At 42.3% G+C, this 22,045-nt stretch overlaps 1 protein-coding gene across 2 annotated transcripts in view; it reads right to left on the bottom strand.

Annotated features, from left to right (window-relative positions):
- Positions 1-22,045, bottom strand: part of ALK (ALK receptor tyrosine kinase) — a 745,837-nt gene that overhangs the window by 533,742 nt on the left and 190,050 nt on the right. For both annotated transcript variants that reach the window (XM_048511093.1, XM_048511181.1), the window contains exon 2: positions 13,103-13,219. In XM_048511093.1, coding sequence (XP_048367050.1) covers positions 13,103-13,219 — 117 coding nt within the window. The remainder of the gene's footprint in view (positions 1-13,102; positions 13,220-22,045) is intronic.

The following is a 22,045-nucleotide window of genomic DNA, read 5'->3' as shown; positions in this document are numbered from 1 at the left end:
CACTCATGTCAAGGGAAGGCTCTTTGGGGGTAGGGGATGAGTGGTAGAGCACTGCCATTAGTGGAGCAGATCTATGAAACCCAACCAAAAGAAACAAAATTCAAAACTTAAATTCAATAGTGGGTATTGGTCCACTTGTACAGATGCCTTGATTTGGATTACAGTTATAAGGCTAGTTTTCCCTTAGCTACACTAAACACTTGCAACACATTGTATCATTTATCAAAGTGTGAATAATTCTACACCAGAGAAGATTAATAATGATCTCAGCTGAGCCAAGATGCAGAATACATGACTGGGTGCTGCGTGTCATGTAAGCCTGAAATTGAAGTTCCACCTACAATGAACACTGCAGATTGATATGCTGTGCTAAGTCAATATGGAGAGAATACTTAAGCAGCTCTTGGCTTCAAGCTCTCCAGCCCATGCCATATGGGAAGACGCAAGAATAACGAGGCCAGTGAGAAAAAAACGTTCCAGAGCTTGCAGTCTGGTCTGAAGCCAGCTGGAATAATTGAGCAGCTTTTCTGACCTCATTGGGATTTAGATCAGGTTTTGAAAGGAGGGGTAGACAGTTTATTTCAAAAACATATTGATGACATCTTGCCTCACCCTGGACAAAGTTAGCACATTCTTCAGAGGTCTGGGGTCCAGTCCAGTTAGGTCAGCACAAAAGATGCCACTGCATCTCCAAAGAGGCAAAGATTACCAGGTAAGTAAGAAGACTGTGTACACAAACAAGTAATTAACAGCTAGGGCTGGAACTATATTTAATGGATGGGCGTGCATACCAAGAGTAAGGGCCAATGCAGGGAGTAATTCATTCAGGAACATATGGAGCTCCCTTGTAACCACATTCCTACTTAAATTACAATTCTCCTTAACACTTATGAGAACCTCTATTGCTGTATCACTATTTGCCATTATGAAAATGGTTTGATCCATTTGTAAGCTTACTTACATGTCTGAATTGCAGCCACATATTCACGCATCTCAAATTATACATTCCGGGTTTTTAATTTAATTTTATTTTGCTTTTCAAGGGTGGAACAACACTATATTCTTGCAAAAAAAGTGAACACTGTTCTCTTCCCTTGAAGAGAGCAATAGAGGTTTGTGCAGGAAAAGCAAAGGTTTAGAGTGCTAGCACTGAAAATTCCTATGATGCATCAGGCTCATGGTCCATCTATCCCAGGGATGTAATGTTTATGGCCTGAATGCCAACCACCCCACCCCAGTAATGTCGACTTGTGCCAGCATTAGTGTGCTGGTTTTAAATAAAAAGCATAGGAGGAGCTTGTCCAAACATACAAGCCAAGCTCCAACAGTGTTGCCTGCCAGTACATGAAGGGTTTGTATCAGTCCCTCGGGCAAAGAACTGGTCTCGCTTGACAAGCAAAATGGTCTGGCTTGCCAGTGTTGAGCATGTGTGTCTACCTCAATCTGTCTTTTCTGCTTTAGACCAGCTAAGATGGCCCAGAGCATGTCACATTTAGGACAAGGTAGTGCCTTTCATCCCCTGTTATTTGTCTACAGAAGCTTGTGGACAGAGACAGATTATCTCTAAGCATGTAGGTTACATCTCTGACTTGCATAGCTTGCAGTTATCAACACACCTGCCTTCCGTTACTGCTGACCCTGGCAGAAAAGTGAGGGTGTTCACAAACATCTGGCACAAAAGTATTTCTCTAGCAGCCTAAAAAAAAAAGCTGACAACTTTCTCTTGGGACCATCATAAGCAGTTTTAGAAATGCGTTCAGGGCTTGAACATTCAGACACCCTCCCTGCTTTTGTAAATGAATTTAAAAGGGAGGATTGATGTAAAATATTAATTCATTCTGTCTTTCAATCAAAGACATTGATCAATTAACAGAACAAGGAAAAAAGTAATTAAGAAGACTAATATTTCCTTACTTCAGCAATGCCAGTCGCTTAATTAAAAGGGTCCCATCAGACTATTAGGCAAACAAAGTTTTAATAGAAGTTTTATCAAACCTTCACTTGCAATCTTAATTAGGCAACAAAGCATTGAATTAATCAAAAACATGTGTTTAGTCCATATATGGGAATTGAAAGCTATTGGGTTCAAATGGCCTCAATGAAATGCTTGTTTAGGGGATAAGAACAGTCTGAAAATCTGCAAAATGCAGGCATGCATGTGGCATTTTTAGGGCATGATTAGTTTATCTTTATGGTGTAGCATCATATTAAATTACATAAAGGTCTGTGGTCTTTAAGCTCTGAACAGGAATGCAGAAATTTTTCACATGTGCACTGGTTCAACTGATGGGTTAAATCCATTCCTTTAAACTGAAGGATGAAATCATGGTTGTCACACATAGCAGACAAAATTAGACAGTGAGGTAGACAGATAACTAGATAGACAGACTAACCCACAGAAAGGCTTTGACATCTATTTTGGAATTAAATAGGGGTTTTTCCCCCCTTGGTTGCAGCTCTGTTGGCAGATCTTTCCAGTCTTGCATTGTTGACTCAGAATGATCTGTGGATGTCTCCATAACAGTTGCTGATTAGGAAATAAAAGATTAAGGCTAAGGGAAGGAGAGGCCCATAACCAGTGAGGTACAGAAAGGAGTCATCAATCATTTGCCATGATTTCACACCAACCCTTAGTGTTGATTGGAGGGGTCCAATTAGCACTAAGGGGTGGTGTGAAATTTGTCACAAGTCAATCAAGTGTAAATTCTCTATGTAAAAAAGGAAGGAGTTGAGGTAAAAAGCTGTGAATTCTGTAAAAAAATATTCCAAGGGTGAATTCTCTATGTAATTGGCTAGAATGGATTTAGTGGTTAGCAGGGGTGAAGAGTCTTGATTTAAGAAGTCTGCAAGGGCAGAGGGGAGGATAAAATCCAAGGTTGAGTAAAGCAATTTGGGTTGTTTCTAAATACTTTAGATCAACTGAAAATTCTGCTAGCTTGTTGCTTCATCTGTCCCCAGATTATTCCCCTCTCCAATTAAATAGAATTGTCCCCGATGCAGATACTTTGCTCTTCTCCTATTGATGTTTATCATCTGTGAAAACCTCACAGATACCTCACAGAAAATTTTAAAAATGGAAAGAACTGTTGTTGCCAAAAACACTTTATTTTCCAGCTCTATGTGGACAAAAAAAGGCAGAACAGTTCTTTATATAACATTTGCAAGATGTTTTGTTTTGGCAAAAAAGTCTGTAAGAGGCCTACTCTTATTCCACAATTGCTAAATTTTCATTTCTTTCTCTTTGATATGGAAAACTGTGAGCTCATTATTCATTTAAAATGTCAGTAAGCACCCATACATTGTGTCTGTTCAATCCCCCACCCCCACCCCAAGCTTCAGTTCTTTGGCTGAATAATCTTTTGCAATATTGATGATTCAGCATGATTTTAAAAAAAGAGTTCTAAATAGTTAGGAAATAATAGTAACATACCCCTCTTCCTTCAGCTAGAGAGAGTTGATCTAATTTACACATCAGAAGTTTTATACTATGTGGTAAAAGCATACAACAGGTATAAATTGTGGACTTAAATTCAGTGTTCCAGTTTCATTCAGATTGAAAAATAAATTAATTGATATGTGAAGAATGTACAGGTTAATGCATCCCTGATCTGTGTTGTACCAAAAATGTACAGGTTAATGCATCCCTGATTTTTACAGTGATTGTTAATTCTTAGAACTGCATTTTTGAGGAGTCTAAAGAAGCAGGAGGCAAATAATTAAACGATAAATGAAAAGTGTTCATAATTTAAAGTGGAAGAAGAAAAATGTACTACCCTCAGATGGAACTGGCAAGTCATCATTGTTCAAACCAGTGTAACAAGGAGCAGACACTGTGTGCCAAAGAAAAGGCACTGCATGACATGAAATGCCGAGACATAAATTTAGAGAAATATGTGATGCTTTCACACAGGTAGGTCAAACTTTTCTCTCAAGCAGATAATTAGAGGCTTGGGGTGAGTAAATCTTATTAGCCTCTTTCCACCTCATCTGTCCTAACAAGAGTCTAGCAATAGATTCATCCTCCTTCATGGGGATCCAACAGGAATGCTGAAGGTAGCTTTCCTAGTGCTGCAAAAACTGCACGTGTGCCAAAAGATTGTCTAGAACATGACTGAATTTTTAAAAGAAAGTGTTAAAAAGCTCTTTGTTGACTTTGACTTTTATGAAGTCAGCTGCCAAATGACTCCAATATGTCTTGGGGATTCACATGAAATCTTCTAATATCACATGAGAATGTCATTTGAAGTGTTGGCGTTTTTAATATTCTTTCCACTATAATTTCAATACATGGAAATCATATATACCCTTAGGACGAAATTTCCACTGTATCACTATCTGAACAAATTGTTAATATATTGTCCAGTATATAATGGATGGGCAATAAATGGTAAAAAATGTGTACTGCATGGGACATACTGTCATGTAAGGATTTAAGAAATGTCTTTGAAAATTGTGAGTTAGAAAGAATGCCTATAAAGAGAAGGTTAAGGATACATCCAAGTCGCGAGTCCACTGCTGATTGCTACTAGTAAAAGTGGATAACAAAGTCAACATTGAAGGTACAATCCACATTAGTTGAATGGGATTAGATTCTACAATTTGCAGGTGCAACAACTGTAGATCTTTCCCACACTCACCTTCCCTACTGGTCCTTTATAAACACAAGTAAGATTATTCCCACAGCTGTAGCCAATATAACACCAATGAGAGTTGGAAGGCTGCAGTGGGGAGTGGGAAGGAGAACAAAATCATTCTTTTGTACTTCCTCAGTAGACCTTCACTGATTAAACATAGTGATTTTGTCCCATCCCTCCAGCTGCAGCCATTCCATTGTTGGGGCTATTACATTATGTGTGTCTAAGGACACTGGGAACAAACTTCCAAGGGTCAGAACAGACTGGGAGAGGGGGGCGCTAAGGCACATTTGCAACCCTCTGTGCCTTGTGCCAAAAGGTCCCAAGATCCAGCCCCCTAGATTCAACCTGCTGTCCAAGTTAGTAATTCTGTGGTTGACCTTTTTGTCTTCATTATAATCCCTGGCAGAGGTTGATGAATCTCAATTTGGGGTAGTCTCCCTCTCAGAATGTGCCAGCAAACCAATTGCTAATTGCCTTGTTTGGACATTGTGGAAGAATGACCAGAATTCCCCCAGGTAGAATTAAATCACCATGTAAAGGAAACCGCAGAAACTTGAATGCAGTAGTGCAGCAGATGACAGTAAATTATTAAGTGTTTCCCTAGCATCACTATTCTTTTAAACAGACTAAGGTTCAGTGTTATTTATTAATGAAAATGATCAATGCTCAGTTTCTTATCTCACTGATGTGAAAGATATGGATTTTTCTGCGGAAATTCCCATTTTGCAGAGTATCATTCACAAAGATAACAAGGCAACAACACCCTTTGCCTTTCATCAGGGGTGGGGTTAGTGGTGTAATTCTAAGGTAGAGTGTAAATGATTTAGGATAGCAACTAAAGCCCAAGCTAATGTAACTTGGAAATATGCTATCATATATTTACAACTATACCCTGACAACACTGCGCTGATGCAAATCCATCACTAACACAACTACACCAGTGTAGAGGCCAGGTGTGGAGACCAGGAGCATACCACAGGCATGGTCTAGGCAACATTCTCTCTGTATGTAAAGTGCCATCAAGTTGCAGCTAAGATGGCAACCCATAAGGGTTTTTAAAGCAAGAGTCTAACAGAGTTGGTCTGCCATTATTTTCTCTGCATAAAGACTCAGGAATTTCTTGGGGGTCTTTGTATTACTCCCAAGGACCTTTCTTCTGCCCACCAGTGCCCTGAGGAGATCTTTTCTCCAAAAGTTCTGTCAGTTAAGGCTTTGAATGAACAGCCCTTTTGTTATTATGTTGAAGAAGTGTGAATGATGATTTTAACTTGATTTTTCTTCACTTTGTGCTTTCCAACCTTACACTTGTAATAAGTAAAATGTTCTTCAGCTGCTTAGCTAGGGCCCCTCCCAGCCAGGCAGAAGGAAACACAGAATGAATCCTTCACCCTCTGTCAGAAAAGTAATAACTTAGGATCAGAGGCTTGATAACGTTCAAAGATTTTAAAAACTGAAGTTTTTATTAACAGGAACAATTAAAAATACTTTTAGGCAAAATAATAAAGATCATGAAAAAGGTTGAGATATTATTTACGCATTGTTTCTGTATCTTTCTTCACAGTAGTTACACAATGGCTCATGTCAGTAGCTTAGAGCCTTCACGATGTTACATTCAAGTTATTATTTACAAATACATACACACCAGTACAGATGACACAATATGCAGTTTGACTTTCTATTAGTTTGAAAAACTTCACAAAACCTGGGTGGTATCAGTAAGAGACTCTCCTGATGATACCTCCCAGGTTTGGTGAAGTTTGGTTTAGGGGGTCCAAAGTTATCAACCCTCAAAGGTGTAGCCCCCATCTCCTATTAGCTCCCATTGGAAACAATGGGGGATGGTGCAACCCCTTTGGGAGTCCATAACTTTGGACTCCCTGAACCAAACCTCACCAAACCTGGGAAAACATCCCTGAAATTTAGGTGCTGCTAGCCTAAAAACTGCACCCCCTGTGTGACGAATGCATTTATCCTGCATTCAGGTTACAGGGTGGAGCCGCCCCTGAAAGAGTTAAGCCCTGGCCAGCCCTGATTGGCCAGAGAGAAAACGCAGATACTATAAATACTGTCAGCGAGAGTGCTGAAGGTTCTTGAATCTTGGTTCTTGCTTTGAGTCTTTGGACTTTTTGGCACCAGTCAGCATGAACACCATCCATCTGCAACTCTGGATCTGCTGCAGACTCAGCCTGGTTCACAAAGTCAGGCTTTAAGGAGTTTTCTGCGCCTCCTGGACTTCTTAACGTTGGCAAGGCACACCTTGCAGGGTTGGCGTTGTCACTTCCAACTGCATCTTCTGGGTGCCATTCTGAGGGTTTCCCATCAGCATTTGGGAAAAGATTTTCCTCCCGTTCATTTCCATTTTCTCATCTGCTGAGGGAAATTCCACAACGATGTGGGGGATGGGCAGCTCTGCTCTGAGCTTCATTTCCCTCACTCTCAAATCAAACATATCCTTCTCATGGCTCATGTCTGCCTTACGATTTCCCGCCATTTTAAACTCTCTTTCGTTTCTGGCCCTTTCAGCCCGTAATTTAACTATTTCAATTTCTACCTTTAAGCATTTCATTTCAGCTTTCACTCTACCCTCTAATTTGGCTTTTTCATCTCCAGAAGCCATTTTAGCTTTCTCAATCCCAGCATCTATACTGGCCAGTTTCGGTTTCAAGATCTCTAATTCCTGACAAATTCCTTCAAATGATTCAATATCATCTGTCTCTGGGGCTTTTCCCTCACCAGCTGTCTTTTGTGTCTTAGGGGGTGCCATTGTGTGAGGTAAATTTCACGGTTTTACCTCACAAAAATCAGAAAAAGAGTAAAATAAAAATGAAATGGGCTTTCTTCAGCGTGTTGGGAACTGGATTTAGATGTTACACGGATCCCACCTCTACCACCAATTGTGAAAGATGGGCGCTTATATATTCTCTTCTGCGCTGCCACCAAAAATATTCTTTTCACTGCCACCAAAAATAAATTTTCTTTCTATATATATATAGCCCACTCAATACTGATTTTTAATGGCCACCACCTCCCTTTTGTTTGGGGAACACACAGACACAGACAGGAAAATAAATGAAGACTGGAACAGGTTTTGACAGAACAAAAACTTAAAACGTTTATTGCTGGCTTTAACAGAGGCGTCTCAGGTAAACTGGAGAGGAAATAAGCGTATTGGTTGCAGAGAAAGTTTGTTTAAGCTTAACGGTTGCAGGCACTTCACTTAAGTTACTAAAATGTATGAACACTCGCAGGTGTCACTTTACTTAAGGTTTTGTTTCAGAAAAAGATGTTTCAACCAAGATGTTTCTTTGGAGGTTTCACACTCCCTCTTAAAAATAAAGTTTTCAGTCCGCTGTTCCTCACCACAAAATAAAACACCCAGTCTACGCCCAGTGGGATTCAGGCATAACAGCCTCCCTCTCCCACACTCCCAAAATCTGGCTTCTCTGCCACAGGAACTGGGCCTCCCAAGACTGGTGTTCACTGTATTGGAGGACAGACCTACAGACTTTTAGAGGTTTCCCTCACAAACACAAAATAAAACACCTGAGGGCGGACACTCTCCTCCAAATCTCAGGGTTTTAGCTGACTGAATAGCTTCCTCAGCTATTCCTAAACAACAGCCGTGAGAGATCTGGCGGATTCTCCTCACGCTGCTACAAAAAGCACCCGAGGGCACACAAGCTCACACAGAGCCAAAAAGTCCAAAGACTCAAAGCAAGAACCAAGATTCAAGAACCTTCAGCACTCTCACTGACAGTATTTATACTATCTGCGTTTTCTCTCTGGCCAATCAGGGCTGGCCAGGGCTTAACTCTTTCAGGGGCGGCTCCACCCTGTAACCTGAATGCAGGATAAATGCATTCGTCACACCCTGCATGCCAAAAAGGAAAACCCACTAAAATACCAAAAAAAAAACCCCACAAACGAACCCTGCATTTTTGGCGCCCACCACAAGGGGGCGCCCTGGCCAACTGCCCACTTTATCCAATGGGCATTATGCTCCTGGTTTATTTAGTGTCACTGTCTGGTTAACTCCAAGGTCTCAGTGCAGATTCCTTTTTAATCTGATCCTTTCGTCCTTCCAACAGGGTAGCTTAACTAACATCCAACGGAACCCCTTTGGCAAACACCTGTTAACTCTGGCACTTTGATCAGAACTCCCTTCAAATTTCCTCACACAGCCTTTAGAACTGTTTTTTGCAGCCAGCCAATCACAAACAGTCCTGACTTAATTCACTGTGGGCTGCAGTCCACCCTGCAGTAAATACAGCTAATTGTTGGAATTCATCACAGTCTCCCATCCAAATACCCCCCACAGGCTTAGTTTTTTTTCTCACTGCATAGAAAACGTAGTCAGTCCACAGAGGACAGATGAACTCAATGCTTTTCAAGGCTAAGATTCTCTTATGTGTGTCTGCTTAGGTATGAAGATAGCTCCTAAAAAAAATAGGGAAAGTATATATTGCCAGAATTGGGAGGACCATTTGAGTACAACTATGTACTTTTTGAGCTGAAAAGGCTCCCAGGATTGCAGCCCACAGAGCAAATGTCCAGGGGCAGCCTTTAGCAAATGGTGGCAAAGAGAATCCCTTCAGCTGTACACAAAATGTTGGGTGCAAACTGAAGGTGAAACTGGCCAGAGAGCAAAATGGTTGGGTGGGAAACATACGATGCCTCCTGAGCTCTGCATTCCGCATAGCCAGGCAGCAAAAGTCTTGCAGGCAGCTTAGGGGGAAAAGCTGAACTTTGAAGTGTTATTTTAAAATGACATCATGAGCAGAAATAAAACATTCTAGGGACATCTTGGGGAAAAGGCTTTGCGGAGAACCTTCCCAGGATGCCTTTTTTTGCATCCTCAGGATGTCTTATTTTAGCTGTGTGGAACAATCCCACATTTCAAATAATATCTGTGATATGTATGACATGAGGTAGAGCTACATCTTCTTGGTCTTGAGTCATGCACACTTAGAACCACAGGGTGGAACCTTAGTGATAGGAACATTGTTAATACTGGTTGGGTTAGAAATCTTACAGGCATGCTGTCAAAGAATACAAACACAGACACTGTCCTTGACCTCCCATTTACCTGGGATGCAAAGACAACACAGCCCACACAAGTAAGCAAGGGAAGGGGATTCTTTGCAAATCTCCCCTCCCCCCCCCCAGCTTAATGTACCTATTGGCTTGGTATCTCTTCTTCCTTGAACATTTACAAGCAGTGTATCTTATACAGAGGCCACAGTGGTGAAAGCTCCCCCATTCAGGCTATTCTGGTAGAATATCAACATGACATCAGTGCAATGTAATACCACGTGCAAATAGGGAAAAGCCACATTTCTACAGAAGTATCAACTGCTCTGACCATTTTTACTGATGGCTAAACATTCACACCTTGCAAGATCACATCTGTAGGAACAACCCCAGTAGAAACTGAAGAGAGTACAGACGCAACTCCCTACAAATAATGGGTCAAGTTTTGATCCAATAATTGTTATATCTCCCAAGAGGTGAACCTCCAAGTGGGAAGAAGAAGAGGAGGGAGGCATAACAATTGGTGCCTAGGTGGTACCACTCTCTCAGTTCCAGAGCTCATATCATATGCAGCATGTGAGCTGACATAATGCTGATGGTCACTGAAAGACATTGCTTGTTAGTGTCTTTGGGTCTCTTCCCAGGCAGTTGTTGTGCATACAACTCACCTAGCCTACACCATGATCAGCAGCTGCACCATCTAATTTAGCTGATGTTGTCACTTGTTCTGATTCCAGACTGGGTCCTGCACCACTGCAAGGTGTTTACTTGATAGCTGCTTGACCAGATCAGTTCACAGACATACAATGATAGGCCAAGCTGTACTTGTGATCCTTCAATCTGCCTGTGCATTTTTCAAAAGTACAATCCCTTGCTAGAACAACACAGCTAGCAACACCAATAATTTCTCATGATTTCAAAATTCCATTCTTGATATTGTTCAATAAGAATTTGAGTTATTGCACAGTGGTGTCTTTGTTTTAATTGAGTTTGACAGAGAGGGATTCCTTCCTGCTTGTTACTTACCTCCTCCATCTATAAAGTATTAACTCTTGGAGGATTCTTTTAGATTTGCAAAGTTGCACAACAGAAAAGAGAAAGGACTGATCTCTAATCACAACCCCCTAATCACTTCTGGTGTGATGAACCATGCAAACTGCATGATGGAGATGGGGGGGGGGAGGGGTTGCTGAAATTATTAGCACTGGTTAGGCTTATAGATTTGGGTAAAACAAATACCAGATTAGGCCCGAATCTAAGTGAATTTGGGCTTATTCGGTGAAAAATCGGCTGAATGTGTCCTGCCCGAATATGAACAAATCCGAATGCAAGGTATTTGGGCTTTTGGGGGGTATTTTTTGGTATTTTTTATGTTGCGGCCTGCACGGGGCGCATTTTTAAAGCTAGTAGCACCCAAATTTCAGGGTATCATACGGAGAATGTCCTGATGATATCACCCAAGTGGTTCAGGGGGGCCAAAGTTATGGACCCCAAAGAGGGTGCCCCATCCCCCATTGTTTCCAATGGGAGCTAACAGGAGATGGGGCTACCCTTTTGAGGGTCCATAACTTTGGACCCCCTGAACCAAACTTTACCAAATTTGGGTGGTATCATCAGGACAGTCTCCATATGATACCCTGAAATTTGGGTGCTGCTAGCTTTAAAAATGCACTCCTGACAGGCACCTCAAGAAATTTGCCCAGATTCTCTGCTTTGCAGTGCCTTGGCTCCAATGTAGCCAGGGGCACATTTGTAAATCTACTGGCACCAAACTTTCAGGGTCTCATCCAGAGACTATCCTGATGATACTCCCCAAGTTTTGTGAAGTTTGGTTCAGGGAGGCCAAAGTTATGGGCCCTCAAAAGGGTAACCCCCATCTCTTGTTAGCTCCCATTGGAAACAATGGGGGATGGGACACCCATTTTGGGGTCCATAACTTTGCCTCCTGAACCAAACTTCACCAAACTAGGGGGCATCATCAAGACAGTCTCTGGATCATACCCTAAAATGATGCTTCTGGTAGTGTTAAAAATGCGCCTCCTGCAGGGCCCCTGTGAAAAAATGCCAAAAAAACCCTGCAAAAAATTCAAATGGACCCGAATATATATCCAAATATGCTGTTTGTCTTATTTGGGCATACAGATAATGTTATGCCTGAATCAATCCAAATCTGAATTTTACTGAATTTTTGGGGTATTTACCAAGCCTAGGACAGGTGGCAGTTTTTAAATCTGTCACTAATGGCCCAATCCAGAGACTGCTGCAACTGGGGGCAGAATTGCTGCCACACTGGCTGCAGAGGGCTTCCAGGAGGCATCGTGCAGCGGCAAAAAAAGGGGGGAACCTTGGCAGTCTAGAAAGTCCTCCATAGGGCAAAACAGGATTACACTACCCTTTTTGGGCAGTGTAAATCCAAGGGCTATACTGGGGACGTTCCCAGCCTGAAAGGGCATTGAAAGCTGACTAAAGTTGGCTCCACCCCTGGGAACACCCCTAGTCCACCTCCAGCTGCACCCAGAGGCAGGTTTAGGCTTGCACAGTTTTTCAGGGGGCAGACATTTCTGGGTTTGGTGCCACCAAGCTGTGTAGCATCCACTCACATCCCAGTTTTCCTTCCCGCTGGCATAAGCAGGATGGGCAAACACACCAGCATGGCCCCATGCCAGCTTCACAAGCCATCCCCCACCTTTGGATTGGGCGGTAAGTCTCTTTATACTTATTGAACTTTGCCACTGCTTTTTTGCCTTTTAGATAAATATATAGATATTTCTTTATCTTTGGGGTTTGTTCTTTTAAATTCTGTAATTTTTAATTGCATACATTTGCACAAACTGTTCCTTCTTCACTACATCTCATCATAATTCAAGGTGCAACCCCCACCCGCAATCATGATTTATAGAAGTCCTTGCTTTCCTCCCTTCTTTTACTAAGTGCTAGACCAATGGCACCCTGACAGGGAGCTACAGAATGAGGTTTCAACTAGTTAATATTACCACCTTTCCATTGGTGGAACTGAACAACAGAAAACAAGCTTCAGATTCAGTCTAGTATTTTTATCTTGATTTCTGTGTTCTGTCTTATGAAAATTTGGGCAAGTGACTCAATACATACTACAAACAAGCTATTAATATAACAATTTCACATATTCAGGTAATTAAGGTAAAATTCAGAAGAGAACTATGTCAACTGTTTTGGGTTCCAATTAGGAGGAAGTCATGGTATAAATGAAGCAAATATGTGATTAGCAAAGTTATCACATGAAAAAAAAATTGGGAGGTTGTACTAGAAGCTCATGTAAAATTAGTACTCACCAAAAATTAATAATGAGCAATTATATTCTTAAGGACCCCCTATTTTATAACTGACTTATATGGTGACTCATTTTAACATCAAACCCTTTAGTAAATACTGGGAACACAAAGGGATGTGCTTACAGTGCCGTCCTCTGGGAATGAATGGAGTGGAATCTTTCATGATCCAAGATAAATTCCAAGCAGGAAAGTCCAAAGTAAGTGGAGGAATATTTGTTGGAGATTCCAGAATGCTCAGACCTGTCAATAAAATGAAAGCAGGTGATGTAAAAATAGGATAGTTATATGAGCAAGAATAATATGCATCCATTTAACAAGAAATAATTAGCAGCAATCTCCCTGTGAATTGAACCTTTAGTTTAGCAGTCATAGCAACTTAAAAGTCATTAACCAATTTTACCCAGTTATTCTAATCTACAGATCTGGGTGTCTAATTGTGTACATCAGGATCATGACTGCATGTAAGTATTACCCAGTTGATTAATGCTGTCAGCTCTGACAGTGCTGGTCACCAATGATGGGAAGGGCAAGCAGTTCAATATCAGTTCTATGTCTGCCCTGCTAAGTGGTGAACATATAGTGAAGGATTCTCATATACCACTGACGCTGGCAGCATATGTCCATGCATATTGCAGCAGAAGCAAAATCCTTGTGCTGTTCTGTGTTCCTCGCCATTCCTCTACATGAAGCCTGCTCCATGGCCTTGGGTAGGTCAAACAGGTCTCTCAGAGCTCTCTCAATCCCACCTACCTCACAAAGTTCCTGCTGTGTGTGTGTGTGGGGTGTGTGTGTGTGATTGTAAGCTGCTTTGATGCTCCTTAAGATATTAAAAAGTAGGGTATAAAAACCAACTCTTTTTTTTTCTTCAATCCTAAAACCCATTTTTATCAGTGTAGGAAATCAGCTTTCCTTGTGTGATCGTTGATGGATTACTACAAATGCTAAAGGGTTGCTTGTTCACAAAGCTTCAGGAAGTTAAGGACTAACCATGTAACCAATCCAGGAAACTCGAAATAAGTGTAGTTTTTCCCCAGAATGCACCCGTATATGATTTACTATGAAATGTCATGAAATCTCAGTATATAATCCCTCACTGATTGGGATAGCTTTGCATTGGAGGAAGCCCTAATAATTAGGGGGAAAATGTTGGCAAAGAAATGGCAGTTCAGGGGAATAATTTGTGTGAATACATGTTAAGAAAATGACCTTACAAACAGATGGTACCCTTGAAACATTTTGGAGCCCCCAAAACACTTCTTTCAGTAAAAAGTCTGTGTTGACCTAATTCTTATAACTTTTCCATAAGAACTAACTGCAATCGCATGGAAAGTTTATCATTTTACCAACTGGGTTGGTAAATGGGACTTACTTCTGACTGCACCTGCTTAGGACCACTCCATTTTGTAAACTAATGGCTTTTATGTTCATATACTGAGAGAAAGTTTGAACTTCAAGCTTCACCTGTTGCCTGTTAGCGCAATGACTTCCTGGAAATGTGCCACTGTGCTGTAATATGCCCTGGCCTGGATGGCTCAGGCTAGCCTGATCTCTTCAGATGTCAGAAACTTAGTAGTTTTGACCCTGGTTATTACTTGGAAGGGAGATCACCAAGAAAATTCAGGATTTTTACTCAGAGTCAGGCAATTGAAAACCACCTTTGCGCATCTCTTGCCTTGAAAACCCTACAGGGTTGCTGTAAGTCAGCTGAAACTTGATGGCACTGCCCATGATTACTTAATATGCATTTAGCCAGATGACTTCAGATCATGAGCTACATGCTGGGGAGTTCTCAGTTCAAACTTTCTGTCAGCCATGATCTCTCTAGACAGCAAGTCACTGTTCATCCTCAGCACACTTCCACATCTGCAGTAGGGGTACTATGATGCTTACTTACTTACTTACTTACTTACTTACTTATTTATTTATTGATTTATTGATTTATTTATTTGATTTCTATACCACCCAATCCCCAAAGGGCTCTGGGTGGTATACAACATGGATTCCACATACAGTACATAAACAAAACCCCATTAAATTAAAATGTAAGTTTAAAAGTTTAAATATTTAAAACGCAGCAGTAATTCAGTAAAATGGCGGCAGCAATACCCCAGATTAAACCCTCCCAAAAAAGGGGGAACAAGACAATAACAAAAGTGGGTCCCCTAGATGACAGGGGGACTCCGAAAACCGGAGGAATAGAGTAGAAGGGGCACCTAATCAGCGGCTGGGCACTCCAAAAGCCCGGTGGAACAACTCAGTCTTACAGGCCCTGCGGAATTCACCAAGATCCCGCAGGGCCCGGACAGCTGGAGGGAGAGTGTTCCACCAGGCAGGGGCCAAGGCAGAAAAGGCCCTGGCCTGAGTGGAGGCCAGCCGCATCATTGAGGGGCCAGGAACCACCAGTAAATTGGCCTCTGCTGAACGCAGAGGCCAAGTAGGGACATATGGGGTAATGCGGTCCCGAAGATACAAAGGTCCCAGGCCGTGTAAGGCCTTAAAGGTTAACACCCACACCTTGAAGATGATTCAGAACTCAACTGGGAGCCAGTGCAGGCTGCGTAGCACAGGTTGGATGTGATCACGATAGGCGCCCCCTGTGAGCAAGCGAGCAGCCGCATGCTGGACCAGCTTCAGTTTCCGGATCAAACGCAAGGGAAGGCCCGTGTAGAGCAAGTTACAATAGTCTAACCTGGAGGTGACTGTTGCATGGATCACAGTGGCCAGATCTGCGTGGGAGAGGAAGGGAGCTAGCCGCCGGGCCTGACGAAGATGGAAAAACGCAACCCGGGTTACATGGGCCACCTGGGTCTCCATTGAAAGAGACGAATCCAGGTGGACCCCCAGGCTGCGAATGGAGGGGGTCGGCGTCAATGAGATCCCCTCCCACACCGGCGACTGAAAGTTCCCAACATCCCCCCCACGGCCAAGCCAAAGGATCTCCGTCTTCGATGGATTCAGTTTTAACCTGCTCTGCTGCAGGATCGTTGTAAAAATTACTGAGATAATTCATGTAAAGGAATTTGAAAACTGAAAGTATGGTACATAAAAAAACTGTTCTTGGTACTATTATTAGTAGCCTTAAGTGGATGCAGCTGGACCTGAGGCCCCTGCCTTGTTTTGTAATTTGATGCTAATATATGCAGTACATCGAAAGTCTTAGGAAACCAACACAAAAGCATCAAAAATAATACTGTGTGGAATTTTAGGTGCAAAAATAAGTTTCAACCATGTCTGAGAAATGAAGTTTTCAAAATATTTACTGAGATATTCTGACCACCACATCTTGTAAAAAGATTTAATGCCTGATTCTTGTTCTTTTGCCCCTGTATCAAAGATGTTCTAATATATACTTGAACTTATCATACAGGCTTTAGTCCGATTAAAGCTGAAATAATTACAAATACTGAGAAGTAGATTTGCTTCATTCTTTTCCTTTATTGTTTCAGAGGCTCTTTATGTCTCACATTGCACATTCTAATTTTATTAGTGCCTTCTTCAGATATTATACAGGGAGTACAATAAATGTGAATGGAACCCAACAAGGTCATGGTGGCAAGCTCTATCCCAGATCCATGCATAGTCAAATGATGTATTCAAAGAGCTTACATGCAAATAGATATATGCATATCTGATTCTCTCAGCGTGCACTCCTTTCAGGTGGTGCAGAGAGTGTACTCATTTCAATTGCACAAAATAAGGCTCAGTGTGGCCATTCCAGAGAACAGGTCAGGGCAGAGATTTTAATTGCAATCCCATTCCTTCCCCAACACATGTGTATTTATTTGACACTCTTTTAAAATTTGAAGATGGCTTCAGAGAATCTGAAGAGCGCTTAGGAGAATTTTAAAAATTAATTCTGGAATTGAAGTGAGTGTACTTTGTCATGCTTTATTTCTATCTCCCTTCCCTTTCTATATCACTAATGGGCACATGTTTTGATAAAACATCACCCAAAAAAGCAATCTTGATATGATTGCAGTTATAATTAGACCAAGGGAGTTTCTTTTAACAGTGTTTTTATCCACATGTGTTCCTGTGCATTAGTAAAATATCTCACAAAAATATGGGCATACCTGTAGTTACAAAAGCCTCTCTCTCTTTGTGTCAGAAACACCTACATACACACAGAGAACAATTTTTAAGCAAAGTAGAAATCTTTGTCTCATACTAATTGCTTACAGACCATACACAAACAATTCATGGGATACAATTTTGATGACTGAAAATATTTCCATCCCCTCAATCCAACACTGAAAAGTACAAAGTATAAGTTGCTTCTCCAAGAAAAAAAAATTAACTGACAGAATTGTTCCTATGATTGAAATTGAAGATCTTTGGTGTAAGGTGCGACCTCAGAGCATTTCTCACTTGCTGCATTATTTTTAGCCTTTGCAAAGTTGTCCTGTCCAGCAGGTACTTTCTCACCTTGCTGCCTTTCAGCAGTACAAATTAGAATGTTCAATAGGAGTCTTTAGGGATTATCCTTTCCCCCATGACCCCATGCTGGCTGTGATGATTTATTTTCATCTGTATCCACTCTAAACACCTGCCAGACCAGCATGATTCAGAGAGACTGAGATTAGCACTTCTGCTGTTCGGATCAGGGAGGCAGGCAAACTCAACAAAAACCCAGAGGCATGGCAAGCCAGTCATGTCATGGGCATCTTAAATGCATAGCTTCTAAGTAAAAAAAAATTCTGTCTGAAAGCTTTTTTTTCCCCCTACAGTAGGAAACTCAAAATGGAACACAAACATTTTGATTACAAGCAATTCCAGTATTTACACCTGTGTATAATTAGCTCATGTGGAAAATGATCACATTGTCTTCCAATCCCTCACATCTGCTCCCTTGTGTTCTCTATCAAACCGTACAGGTACTTCAAACCTGGAATGGCTCATTCTTTCTACCTAAGGCCTTGGCTAAATGAGATACAATGAGATACAATCTGCGACTGGATTTGTAGAAGAGCGTTGAAACTGCCCTCTGAACTACGCAACAGAACGTGAAATCATAGAATGCTGTTTGGGTGGCTTTTTGTCTACACGATCAAAGTACATGATTTAACAAAGGCTTAAACCTGGCACCTCTTATTTTAGAGAAGAAGCACTCAGCCAAACTCGTGGCTGCTAGAAATGAGGAAATGCTCATTGCAGTCCAACAGGCAGATGAAGGGTGGGGTATTTATTTATTTATTTATTTATTTATTTATTTATTTATACCGCCCCATCCCCGAAGGGCTCTGGGTGGTGCACAACAGATAAAAGCAACAATAGAAGTTTAAAACATTAAAAGCAGCAACAGTTAAACAGTATTTAGCAAAGGAATGAAAATATAAGTGGCGTCCAACATTCTAATATTAAAATTCCCTCCCCCACCCCCCCGGAGGGAGGCATGGCGGTCTCGTAGGGTAGGAAGCAGGGTGGGAAGATGCAAGCAAGCAGAAACCAAGTTGGAGTTGAACAGGCCACAGTTTTATCAATTGTAGCCACTGAAGCACTGGTGTGGCATAGGGCAAGGATCCAGACATCAAGCAACGTGCCTGCTGACTGACGAAAACCTTTCCCAGTCCACTTGCTGGGAGATAGATCTGGGATGGCAAGTCCTATGGGTCCACATAGGTGCGCTCTGCATGGTACCTTGCCACCTGGGAGTGCAGCTGTCATTTGGCTATCTGGCACCATCCCCAAGATTTCTTAAGGGGGAGGAGGGGATGCAGCCACAGCCTTGCCCCCACCCCCGATACTGCAGGTACAGCTTCTAAGCCATGTCCTCTGCCCTGAGGCTGCAAAAACAGCCCCAAGTAAATCCATGACCATTCTTTTGTGCAACATTATAAAGTTAACTTGACTTCTCTCTCTCTCTCTCTCTCTCTCTCTCTCTCACACACACACACACACACACACACACACTTTTCCTCTCTCTGGTGCTGTTAAAGCAACCTTAACGCTTTGTGTTTTGGTGGTATATCCTACAACTTCATCTCAAAGTATTTCTTAGGGTAATTGGCCTTATTATAGGAAATGAAGATTATATCAGAAGACAAAAACTCTTCCCAATTAACTTATCTTGAATGAGAAATACTGAGTAAAAGGTTTGTACATAGCTACCAAGTGAGATACCACAATGAAGAATTAGTGATTCAATGCGAGATGGGAGACAGAGATAAGGAGAATGAAAGGCTTGTTTCTTTTCAGATAGTAGTGAACATTTTGCCCTTTGTAAAATGAGCCCTGGCATTTTAGTAACACTTTGCATCTCTCAGCAAAAGAAACAAAACTGTTTGCTAGGCTGTGCAGGAATAAAGAGGGAACATGCTCCTATCGCTGTGCAGCCAAACAGATGCTTCTGTGATTGTGGATTCTTATCTAGTGGGTAACTTATGGAAAGTAGTGCAATGCAGAAAAAAATGGCTTCTGCTTTGGGATGTACACTGAAATGTGCATCCAAATGTGCCATTTCTATGTATTGCACTAGTCTCCATGGGATGTATAGTTGGATTCACCATTCTCCATGGGATGTGCATTTGGATTCGCATCCCAATTCAAGAGAATATGGCCAGCTGACCTTATCATAGGGATAGGTTTCTTCGATACCTCCTGCAAGCAGCAGCAGACTGAAGAAAGAATGGTTGTGTACAGGCACGAAAAAAATGAATCAAAGGAATTTAGTTCTTTTACGTCAATGTTCAAAGCAGAAATCAGGGAAATTCAGTCCAGTACAACTCCCAGTTAGCCCAGGTCATTTAAGAAAATTACAGTAGGCCTATAAGTAAATTAAGAAAATTCCTCTATTTTTGTACAATGCACTTCTCAAAGAAAATCCAAAGAAAAATTGTTTTCAAGCCATTTTGCTAAGGGGAAATGTTTTGTTTTTGAATTCATTGAAGAAATAATGTCTACAGTCAAAGCATATTAAAGAATTTTAACCCGAGCTGGAGAATGCTAGCTACTGCTCCCTGAACCACAATGCTTCATCATGTTCGTACAATCACGCTAACCTTTTAAATAAATGAATGAGTTAACAACTGGAGGCTGATAGCTCCATTTTTAGTTGCCAGAAGTTTGGCAGAGCACAATAAACCACAGAGAGGAAGTACACTGAACTTTTCCAAGTTTCTAATTTAAATTTGTCATTTACAGTCATAGATTTTTTGGCAAAAGAGAAAACCCCACACACAGTGCACTCCACACCCTCCCACTTTATGCCCAGAGAAAGACAGAAAAGCAAAAGACTTCCACCATCCCTCGTCCAATCATGACAAGGAGGAAAATTCCTTCCTGATCCCAAAGTGGCATATAAGAAAATTCCTTCCTGATCCCTGGGCATACCCTGGACATATAAGAAAGGGTCACAAGAGCTGAGCACTGGCTCATCCCACATTGGGAGGTTATTTTGCTGGCTCTATGCTAGCAGTGAAAGACCTTGCAGGTATTAGGGTCTCAGAGCAACCGAAATGGGCCAATCATCATCTCGTTGGCAGATTAGAAGAGGAAGAGTCTATCTGGAGCATTGCATTTTTCACTCAGGTCTGCCCCTGACTTATTTAGCTGGGCTGTTGCAGAGACCTTGCTTGCCCCCTTAGTTGATCTCTGCGCTCCCTTCTACCCTCCCTCTCTTCACTTTGCCTTAGGGATGGAGCCACCATCAGTATGCACAGCTTGTGGGGTGTTGGCCAGCTCTCAGCACCAGGTGGCAATGGAACCATGCAGTGGCTTGTCATTCTGTGGTTTTCCTCCTAGAAGGCAGGTTGGGATTGGGTATACCTCAAGTGGCAGGCAGGTAGCAAGATGACTGGATAGGTCCCCATGCTCCTGTAATTGTATTCAGTAATTAGCAGTGGCCTTCTTTTGTCTCAACCAAGTCTGACCACGTTCAGAGTATGATTTACTAAGTCCCCTAGATCCTGCACTACCATAAAATCTCCCACATCCTATAATTATGAGCAGTGGTGTACCGAGCCTAAATGGTGCCGGGGGACATGACTGGCTCTCCACGCTCCCCTCTGTCTGGCTCCCTGCACCCCCATGCCTCACTTATGGGAGCCAGCAGCAAGGCCAGGGAGGCCGGGGCTCTGGGGCAGCGCAGCTCAGATGGGCACCATGGTGGCAGGCCAGCTCCTGGGCTCCTGGGTCAGCCTGCTGCGGTGGCACCTGCCTGGTCTGCCAACCACTGAACCCCACTTCCCCCCCGGCATCCTTGCAGGCCAGCTCCCTGCAGGTAGGCCAGTGGCGGGGCTTGGCAGTGGGTGGCCCGAGTGGGCACAATGGCAGTAGGATGACTCCTGCACTCCCCAGCCTCCTGGGGGGAGAGCCAGCCTGCAGCTGCGGCAAACAAGATGGAGAGGGTGCAGCAGCTGAGTGAAAGGCCAATTGAGGATGGGGAGCACCTGGCAATAGTACAGGGAAGTGGAGAAATAGTCAGAAAAACTAAAGGGGGAATCAATCAGCAGTGCAAGGGGAGGGCTTGGCCCTAGCTGCGACAGGCAAGACAGCCAATGGATCTGTTGGAAGGGAGCTGAGGAAAGATTTGAAGGAATTGATTTGGGAGAGGGAAAACAGGAGGGGGGAAATAATCCCTTTAAAAAGGGAGCTTGTGTCTGAGGCCAGGGAGTAAAAATAGCTGGTGGGATTCTGCCAGCATGAGGAACCTATCAGCTGGAACAGGAGAAAGTACAGGTTCATCTTCTCCCACCCGTTCTGAGGCCAGTGATGATCAGGCAGAACTGCATTGAAATAGTGGGGAAGGTCTTGCCAGGGAAGATGCAAAGATGGGGCCTCGCACACAAATAATAAATGAGCTATCTGTGCAGTCTAGAGATGACTTGTAATTCTGGGAGAGCTCTTGGAGGTTAGCAACCCCATCACAGCATCAACATTTGTTTCTCTCTAAACGCTGCTGCATACTTGCTCTTTGATTAATTGGCTTGTTCTAAGTAGGTTGCTCAAGAAGTAGCTATTTTTAAAAGTTCTAGACCACTAGAAATGAATGGTAGTTTCAAGATTTTAGGTCAAATTACATTCAGTTAGACTTTGTGCTTGGGGAATATATTGCAGAATTTCTCTCAA

The sequence above is a fragment of the Sphaerodactylus townsendi genome, linkage group LG01 (genome assembly GCF_021028975.2).
Source record: "Sphaerodactylus townsendi isolate TG3544 linkage group LG01, MPM_Stown_v2.3, whole genome shotgun sequence".
NCBI lineage: Eukaryota > Metazoa > Chordata > Lepidosauria > Squamata > Sphaerodactylidae > Sphaerodactylus > Sphaerodactylus townsendi.
The sequence above is the reverse complement of the archived record's forward strand: the minus strand, read 5'-3'. Positions and strand labels throughout refer to the sequence as shown.